General features: G+C 35.3%; 2 protein-coding genes and 1 non-coding gene across 6 annotated transcripts; 1 reads left to right on the top strand and 2 right to left on the bottom strand.

Moving 5' to 3' along the window:
- Window positions 1–1,634: 1,634 nt before the first annotated feature.
- On the top strand, window positions 1,635–5,423 carry LOC131012218 (uncharacterized). Of its 4 annotated transcripts, none has more exons than XM_057940122.1 (9): window positions 1,640–1,982; window positions 2,290–2,472; window positions 2,958–3,600; window positions 3,708–3,896; window positions 3,988–4,079; window positions 4,272–4,331; window positions 4,422–4,491; window positions 4,576–4,779; window positions 4,928–5,423. In XM_057940122.1, the coding sequence occupies exons 3-9, from the start codon at window positions 3,004–3,006 to the stop codon at window positions 5,300–5,302; spliced, it is 1,587 nt and encodes a 528-aa protein (XP_057796105.1). In that variant the 5' UTR covers window positions 1,640–1,982; window positions 2,290–2,472; window positions 2,958–3,003; the 3' UTR covers window positions 5,303–5,423. The 4 variants fall into 4 exon arrangements, with proteins under 4 accessions (XP_057796104.1, XP_057796105.1, XP_057796106.1 ...); XM_057940123.1 differs by having other exon boundaries at window positions 1,650–1,982; window positions 2,290–2,362; XM_057940121.1 differs by lacking the exon at window positions 2,290–2,472 and having other exon boundaries at window positions 1,635–1,982.
- Window positions 5,424–5,690: 267 nt separating this feature from the next.
- LOC131012216 (exopolygalacturonase-like) lies at window positions 5,691–7,784 on the bottom strand. The gene is made up of 4 exons (XM_057940120.1): window positions 7,494–7,784; window positions 7,082–7,384; window positions 6,492–7,007; window positions 5,691–6,408 (listed from the first exon to the last, which is right to left on the bottom strand). Exons 1-4 carry the CDS (start codon window positions 7,635–7,637, stop codon window positions 6,175–6,177), a joined length of 1,197 nt encoding a protein of 398 aa, XP_057796103.1. The 5' UTR covers window positions 7,638–7,784; the 3' UTR covers window positions 5,691–6,174.
- On the bottom strand, window positions 5,781–5,941 carry LOC131013726 (U1 spliceosomal RNA). The gene has a single exon (XR_009097813.1). It is a non-coding gene; the product is annotated as a U1 spliceosomal RNA (small nuclear RNA).
- Window positions 7,785–9,564: the final 1,780 nt, after the last annotated feature.

Genomic DNA, 9,564 nt, shown 5'->3' with positions numbered 1-9,564 from the left:
AATCGCCTAGTAATTTTACAATTTGGTTTTAATTCAGTTTTAAGTTTCAGTTCTAGATTAATAATCAAACTCTTTACTGCTTTCTTTTATTACTTTTTCCACGATACTACTAGAAGCCCTTTAAGACTTTCCTTGAGAGATGACACTGGGTCAACTTACTATCACTAGAATGTCCTTGTTCTATTGCAAGTCAAACTAGAGGTGTTCTAGGTTGAGTCAGAGTACTATATAATTTAGTGCTCATTTCGGTTCTCTCAGAGCAGACGAGTTTTTCATGCTTTCAGTCAATGGAGTACTATATAATTTAGTGCTGCAAAAAATATGATTAGATATAAGGATTAGGAGAAAATGAAAATAGGAATTAAAATAATTTTAGGGTTTTTAATTGTCTAATAGCCTGAAACGACGTTGTTTCCATCCAACTGACGTTATATCTATTTTACACACAATCATATTTATGTCATGTTGGGATTATATGAAAATAGAATTTCAAAAATAATTTTATTTTATGATTGTGAATGAAGGTATTTGATTACTATATAATAATAATGTGTGATGTCAATTGCCATTATAAGTAATTTAAATAGTGTACAAATAATTATAAATATATGTTTATATACCATGCATGTTCAAAATTATAATCAATAAAATTTTATAAACTTTGAAATTATACCTTTTTAGCAAAAAAAAAAAGTGATTTTAGAAATGTATTTAAATAAGTATGTTTGGAGGAGAAAGCTAAAGCAAAATGATATATTTCATTTTTATTGGGATTTATTTTTTGGCATCAAATAATTATTCAATTCTTTTATTAGTATTCTAAAAAATTCTAATAATATAATTTATTTTCCTACTGATCAATTGAAGCTTTTCTAATAAGATGACATAGGTAATGAGCTAACTTTAAAAAATAATTTTATGCATGATTAGCTCATGTTTTAAAAATATATATTGTGATGTCAATACTTTTTTTATTATTATTATTTCTTCGTTTCTTTTAATTTGAATGATGTGTTTATTCTATAATTTTAGGGAAGAAAACAAAGTTTTCCATCAACTAGGTGGAAAATTAAAAATGATACTTTTGAAAATTATAAAATAAAATTAAGGATCTTTGCTGAGTAATTGATGTAGATTATTTTAATTTTTTAAGAAAAAATAATTTACATTTACTTATATTCTAACTATATTTAATATTTATGTTTTTATTCATTTGATACATCATTTAATTTTTTTTATAAATTAATATGATTAAATAAAGAAATTTAAAGGTCGCGTCACAGGGGGTTCGAACCCAAGACCTTCGATTTTAGACATTAACCCCTAATTACTTAACCGATACATACACTACATCGTTTAATTTTGATGCAAAGCTATATTCGCCGTGCATCGCACGGGCGAGTGTACTAGTTAATAAAAAATAGCAGCGTTACTCTATTCTGATTTAGTTAAGCCTTTTGATATTGATGTGTTTTGAGGAAGTGGGAAAACAAATAAAATTATTATTGATAGCAAAAAAATGTTTATATTGTCAATTTCATGATAATAATAATTCTATAACCTGTGTCATTGAAATTTTTTAATACAGTGGGAAAAGAAAATCTATTTTAAACCATATAATCATTTCAAGACATACTGATATTATCTTGGTGAGGGCCATGAGGCACAATCCTAACCCTTGAGAATCAATTGTGATCTCGAATACTCCAAGGAATAACTACCTTACCCACTTCCAAATTCCCAAACATAAGCATTACATCACAATAATTGCCAAAAAACACAAAATTCGTATGAAAGATTACTGATTTCTTCAACAAATTCCTCCAATTTCTGGTGAACTCTCCATCCCCATTTCTTGAGCTATACAAAACAAGATACAGTTTATATCCGAAAAAAGAAGAGGAAGCTGTCTTTGTTACTATACTGTCTCATATTGCTCATGTGTTAACTAATTTTTATGAACCCAAGACACAGCATAAATGGTAATATTTCGATTCTTGATATTGCATATTGTAATTGATGATTGCGTTGTGATGTTTTGAATCTTGATCGATGATTGAGTTCATCCCTGTTTTTATATAATTTATGTTATAGAATATCCCTGCAAAATAGCTTGAGCTATATCCAAATGTTATGCATTCATTGAAAAATTTAATCTTTCAATTTGAAATTTTGCTTGTATATTCGTTTAGTAGATGAAAGTGTGTATACTCGTTTAGTAGATGAAATTTTGCTTGCATATTGGTTGGTTATTGATGAAAAGGAAGTAATTGTGGAAGTCTTATCTAGGGAAGGGAAGGCGGGAGTGAGTGCCATCTTCGATCCTTGTTGCCTCTATTGATGTCGCCTTGAAAAGTGTAGGGTAAATACAGCGAAGCTGAGGCGAATTTAGGTCCTATGATAGCTAAACCATCACGGCTTATTTATGTAGGGAGCGTTTAATTTGAGGATTAGCCTTGATAGATAAAAAGAGTAAGGCTAATCTCTTGTTTACTTAGATGGCTTGAAACTTTGGGATATTTTAAGGCCCTTGATTATTTTTATCATTTAAGCTAGTTTTGCTTGATTCATATCCCATTGAAAGAGTGAGATGGAAAATCCTACTTTTTAGGATAAAAATATTCAATCATATATCTTATCAATCATGCAAAGTAAGGGGTGGAATAAGGGATGATGATGACAGTTCTTTGATCATTATATGGATTCATGTCTTATTGAAATTTTACTTAATCTGGATATGCTGTAATAATGTAAGTTGTGATAAGTTCATGTTTATGGAATATGTATGCCTAACTGTTGGATCGATCACATCTTCAATGCCTAAGGTTTTCTGTCTTGTGCTGAAAGATTTGCATCATAAATGGACAAAGCAACCTTTTTTACGATGATGTCTGCTTCCTGTTTCTGTTCATGAATTATGATGCCTGCAATTTTCATTCTCTGCAATTTACTTTCAGATGTTGGGCCTCATAAATTCATCACGTTAAGGGTAATGTCACAGCAATGAGCAATGATCAGAAGAAACAAGAAAGTCACAAACAGCTGTCGTGTAGGGATGTTACGTTGGGTGATGACTTATGGACGGATGGGCTAATATGTGCTTTTGAATTTGTTCGAGGTAATAGAAAACCTCATTATTCGGGGACCGGCTTGAAAGTTGAGTCTGCGCACACTAGTGCCGTAGAGAAGTCACAGAATGGAGATTTGGAAGCTTATGATGTTGACACTCTAGACGGGCAATCCCAGAGCTACAAGCATCATCTAGGATGTTCTCATCCGCGTGAGAGATCCCTAGGAAATTACTGGATACCAATCGGGTGGAACAGGATATCTCAGCTGGTTCAGATGGTGCAAGTTGATGCTGTTTGGGCATCTCAATTCGTTGAGCTAGATGATGAGGACGGCGTGGCTGTAGCAGACGTCGCAGCTCCTTACTGGGAACGTCCAGTGGGCCCCACCTGGTGGTGCCACGTAGATGCTGGCAGCCCTTTCATCAGTTCATGGTTGAGCAACGCTGAATGGTTGCATCCTGCAATTAGCACTGCATTGAGAGATGAAAGCAAGCTGATAAGCGAGCGAATGAAGCACCTGTTATACGAGGTAATATTGGCTTACTTACACAGTTCGTTTTTTATTTTGTAAATTTGTTATGTTTCTCATGTAGTAAGTACTAAATGATCGAGAAACTTACCTTGACGAATTAATAGGTTCCAGTCAGAGTTGCCGGAGGGCTGCTGTTTGAGCTGTTAGGGCAGTCAGTCGGAGATCCTTATGCAGAAGAAGATGACATCCCGGTTGTCATGCGATCTTGGCAAGCACAAAACTTCTTGTTGACTGCATTGCATGTCAAAGGCTCATCTTCAAACATTAACGTGTTAGGTGTTTCCGAAGTTCAGGTCTATCGATGTTTCATTTGAGACTGTTTATAACTTAACCTTTCTCCAAATCATCTTTTGGATCTCGTGGTTAATGCTATTGTTGAATCAGGAACTCCTAGCCGCCGGAGGTAGTAATATACCACAAACGAGTCATGAGGTGATAGCCCTTCTTGCTTGTCGTCTTGCTCGTTGGGATGATAGGTCAATGCTTTCTCCTTGTTGCCAAAAAATATTATCGATCTTCACTCTTAATATTAGTTGCATTCGCTGCATAACACATCTCTAATAATTTTATCATCACACACTCCTCTCATACCTCAATTGTATATGGCTTAGAGGTTAACGCGTTAAATGTCTAGCTTTGATGATTCCAATATGTGTTGATCTTTCTAGATTGTTCCGCAAATACATTTTCGGGGCAGCGGATGAGATTGAATTGAAGTTCATGAATAGGTAATATCTCCACTCCATAGTGCAGTAAGATTTTGCTTTACTTTGAAAGAAACTACTTTCGGTAAGAAGAAATGCTGTCATTCTCAACAGGAGAACTCATGAAGACATTCATATGTTCAGTATAATTCTGAACCAAGAAATTCGAAGACTTTCGACACAGGTATGCTGCAGGCAACACGAATAACCTTAACAGGTAATCAGAGTAAATATTTGATCTAAACTGATGACCAAATAACCTTAACAGGTAATCAGAGTAAAATGGGCTTTGCACGCGAGGGAGGAAATATTGTTCGAGCTTCTCCAACACCTACGTGGCAATTTTGCAAGAACTTTGCTCGCAGGCATGAAAAAGAGCACTAGGCAAATGATTCAGGAGCAAGACGCAGTTCGTGGTCGTTTGTTTACAATACAAGATGTCATGCAGAGCACTGTTCGCGCATATTTGCAGGTTCTAGAATCTTCTGTGAACTCTATATGAACCCTGCAGATAGACAATAGTCCACAACTGAATAAATTTATGCGTCATTGCAAAATCTTTTATTGCATTGCTCTTTCAATCAAGTTTCAAAATTGTCTACCACGATCGGATTTTTCAGGATCAGAGCCTCCACGTGCAACATAACCTTGGAGTGTTTGGAGGTTGCGGCCTCATTCTCAGCATCATCACCGGGCTGTGGGGGATAAATGTGGATGGTATGCCAGGATCTGGAGATGCCCCTTATGCATTTGCCGTGTTCTCTGGTGCTCTCATCTTGTTAGGGGCGGTGCTGATAGGAATCGGACTGATCTATCTGGGACTGAAACGGCCGGTGATTGAAGAGATGGCGGTAAGGAAATTGGAGCTTCAAAAACTGGTGAAGATGTTTCAGCAGGAAGCTGAATCTCATGCTCAAGTAAGAAAGAGTTCCAAAACATCTTCGGCTGCTGCAGAGATCTTTGTTGATGCTGCCAATTTTGTTCTCCTTGACTAAATGCGTTTTGCTCTGTGCATAGTTGGCACTATTTTGGTGATGTATATAGATTACTACATAATCAATATATGTATATATATATGTACATGTGCGTATATATATAAAGAGTAATGTTATTCTACACCTAATGAATCGTCATTTCAAAGCTAAACAACACTAGTTGTTTCAAATTAGTTGCAACTTCACCGTCTCATAGTTCATGACTTTATTAGGTATATAAATACTTATTTGTTATTTCTGCCTAAATGAGGAGAACAACTCCGGACACTTTGTAGATAATTTTTAAGTATTATTTATCTCCTTCGAAAATATGTCAAGTCACTTACCAAACTAAACTTATTTGATTGAGAAATGCCAAGAAGCATTACAAGAAATAAAGATTCTTAGGTAAGACAAAAACGTCTAAAGGCCAACTATTTAAAACATTTAAGGCGGGCCGAAGCCCAACACCATACAAAAATACTGAACTAAGAATTGGGTAGGGGCCGCGCGAACGCAGGCCCCCGCTAGCACAAATTATGACGTAGGCTCGACCACTTGGGCCGACCTTAGGCTGGCGCCCCTTCAGAGTGCAATGAAGATCGCCAACCTAGGCCATGGGCCTTATGGATCGCCCATCGACCCCGTCCAGGTAAGTATGTTTCTCAGTTCCACCCGCACCTCTTTTATATTCCCACTCTCTCTCTGCTCTTTCTCTCAAAACCGATGTGGGAATCTCAATTTCCTTTTATCCATTCATCCATATTGAGTCTTTTTGTAAATGTAAAACATTCTGAAGCGAAGATATGAAGGAGCCAACCAATTCAAAGACTTGTATGAAAAAACCAAATTGCAAATAGATACATTTGAGAAAATTCTAGCAACTGAGAAAACTATACACATCCAGCAGGTACGAGTTTGCCATAAGAGGAGCCGATGACATGCGAGCAGAGCGACGTGGCCCGTCTCCCCGGGCCGTCGTAGGCCAAGTCTATGTCGATGAGCTTCACATTCTTGCACGGCATCGCCTCGCTGCACTGCAATTTCAACGCCACCTCTGTGCTCGACACCCCGTAGATATTCTTGAACGTCACATCTTGTATTTGGACGGCCGAGCTCGAATGCCCCTACATCATCAATAAATAAATTATCTTTCACAAATTTTCAACATTAAAACAATAACGCAAATAGAATATTCAATTCGGGTTACCTGCAAGTAGCAATGAGGTGAAGGGCAGTAATACTGATCAATAACAACTGGATTTTTCGAATTTTTCATATTAATATCTTCGAAAACTAAACCAGAAGCAACGCTGTATGAAGAGGGTGACCAGGTTTTGATCCGCACACCATTTTCAGAGCCAATAAAACTGCAGTTCCTCACAGTTATCCCCTTCACATACTCACGCTCATGGCCCCTCCCCAAGCTCCCGATGCTAATGCCGTGGCCGGGCCCACAAGCGACGTCGTTTACCTCGATGAACTGGCTTCCGGATACCATTGACACGCAGTCATCTCCGGTGCCGATGACGGAGTTGGATATCTTGATGTTGCTGGAGCTGCCGATGTGGATGCCGTCGGTGTTGGGGCTGTCGGAAGGCGCCGACAGTTTAACATGGCTTATGATCATATTTTCGCAGGCGAAAATATTGAAATGGGAGCTCTTGCTGTTGATGGATTCGATGTTTTGGACCCGTGAGTTTCTCACAAAGTCGAATCTCAATGTCTGCACATAAACCCTTAATCAAGAACACAAATGAAGAGGGAGGGAGGGAGAGAGAGAGAGAGAGAGAGACTGACGACAGGGAGAGGCTTGCATTGAGGGTTGCGTTTGCAGTCATTGTAAGGCCAAGCTGATTGGCCTTGGCCGTCCAAGGTGCCGCCGCCTTTCACCGTGAGGCCGGTGACGTACCGGAAGGCGATCCACGTGTCGGTGAACGAGCGGTCAGTGGGGGCCACGAGGGCCCCTTTGATCAGAAACGCCATTGAGCCGTTGCATGAGCCTTCAAATGAGACTGAGCCTACCAAGAATCTCCCATTTGGGATCCAAACTCTACTCCTTCCATTATACGCACATGCATCTTTCCATGCTTTAAGAAATGCCTAAAATCAATTCAAGAAATTAATCATTTCTATAAAATAAAGTACAACCAATTAATTTTACTGAAAAAGCTCAACTTGAGCTTGAGCTCGAGCTCGAACTCGATCGCACCTGAGAGTTGTCAGTCGTGCCATCGCCGATGGCTCCATAGCGGGCAACGTTGAAGAATTTGGGCGGCAAGCTATGGCTAGTAACAACAATGGCTACGCACGAGAGCAAGAGAAATACTCGTGAAGAAATGTTGAAAATTGCCATTTTTTATAAATCTTGTAGAGGATTTTAATTCTTTAGAGATGTTACAACAATATGTAACTTTCAAATGTATATATATGCACCTAGGTTTAATGTGTGGAACACAAATGAAGAGTCATGAAAATTTAATACCTCTTTGAATGTTGTTAATGTGGTTTGCTATTTTCCCTTAGTTAGAATCGCATTTTTCGATATGTGAAAGGGGATATTGGAAAGACATTAATTTATTCCTTGTATGATGTTGATGGGGCTAGTTTTTATGTGGTGTTATTATTTTTTTTTCCTCATAACCAAAGGAAAATACGGTTGAGATTCTCATGGTCAAAATACCACATATTTAGCTATTTGAAATTCTCTAATAAATATCATTTATTTCGTTACGTTTGATGAATATTAAGGGAATAGCAATATTATTGATTCATATAAAATTTGAGTATATATGGACTCAAAATACATTGGGCCAAAAGGGAATCCATATTGAAAATACTAGCGTAAAAGTGTCCACTTACAAGAAAAAACCAATAAAATTCATTGAATGCAGAACTTAATGAATTTTACTAAAACCCATTGAATGAAATATTTATTGGGGTTTTCAAGAGACTCCATCTAGTAAAATTGAGTTGATGAATTATCATATCCGAAAGCGTTTAATATTATCAATGAAAACATTCATATCAAACTTTACATGAACCAGGTTTTTATTGTTCATTTTGCTGTTGGATTGAGCAATATATATCATGGAAGACCCAATTAATATTTAATTATTCCTGGTGTAAAATCTCTTTCTTTTCAGGGAATCTCTTAATTTTTTTTATAAATTAGAAAAATAAATTTGAGCCTTTTTTTTTCTTCTTCTGCACAGAAATAAAGAATAGAATATAGGAGTATAAGAGTGTAGTTAATACTTAATATATAATCAGTTCGAGTTCCACAACTCCTCAACCTAATAAGTTAACATACGTTTTGCTTAGAAGTGAGCATGAAATTAATGGCCAATATAATTCTATATAAATGTTCTATGAAACATTATATAAATTCAGTATGGAAAATATGAATTCAAAAAACAAAATTTTCGCCACCTACGATATTTAAACTCTGAATTACGAGAATCCATATAAATCTTCACGATTTAAGAATTGAAAATTATTCGTATTTTATGTGTATACATGCATGATCGTTATTTGTTTTGGAAACCATAAACTATGTAGTATATTATGTAACAATATATTTATAAGATTAATATTGCTATGGGTTGACTGCGAGTAATACATTACTGTATTCTATATATATTATGAACACCCTTATATAACTCATTATTTACATCAAATTAGTACGCCTCGCACGACAAACATCAAAATGAAACAATACATTTAAATAAATAAATATAAATATTAAACATGGTCATAATATAAACAAATGCAAAATATATTTTAAAAATAAAATAAAATAACCCACATCAATTACTCAATTCATCAAAATATGGTTTCATATAATAATTGTAGTTATTAAATTAATTTAAATTATTTGATAATGAAAATTTGATTATTATAGAGTATTACGCGTCATAATAAATAAATAAATATTTCATATACAAATATAAATAAAAAAGTTGTAAAATTTTAATGAAAAGAGAGAAAACAAACTATTTTAAATTTTAAATTTTTCATAATTAATTTTTTTAAAATTTATTTTTGATGATTTTTATAACATAGCATTAAAGATTTTGTCACGAACTTAAATTTAAAATGCATATTGATTTTTTTTTCATGAACCAAATTTCACAATGTTTAGAAAAGAATTAAAATAAAAGAAAAAAGAAAAAAGAGAGGAAATTGGAAGGAAAATAGAGAGAAAAATAGTGAAAATTTGGCAGAGAAAAAAAGAGATAAAAGGAGGGATTCAGGGAAAAAAAAACTCTCTTTTACATATA

The sequence above is a fragment of the Salvia miltiorrhiza genome, chromosome 2 (assembly GCF_028751815.1).
Source record: "Salvia miltiorrhiza cultivar Shanhuang (shh) chromosome 2, IMPLAD_Smil_shh, whole genome shotgun sequence".
NCBI classification, from domain to species: Eukaryota; Viridiplantae; Streptophyta; class Magnoliopsida; order Lamiales; family Lamiaceae; genus Salvia; species Salvia miltiorrhiza.
The sequence above is the reverse complement of the archived record's forward strand: the minus strand, read 5'-3'. Positions and strand labels throughout refer to the sequence as shown.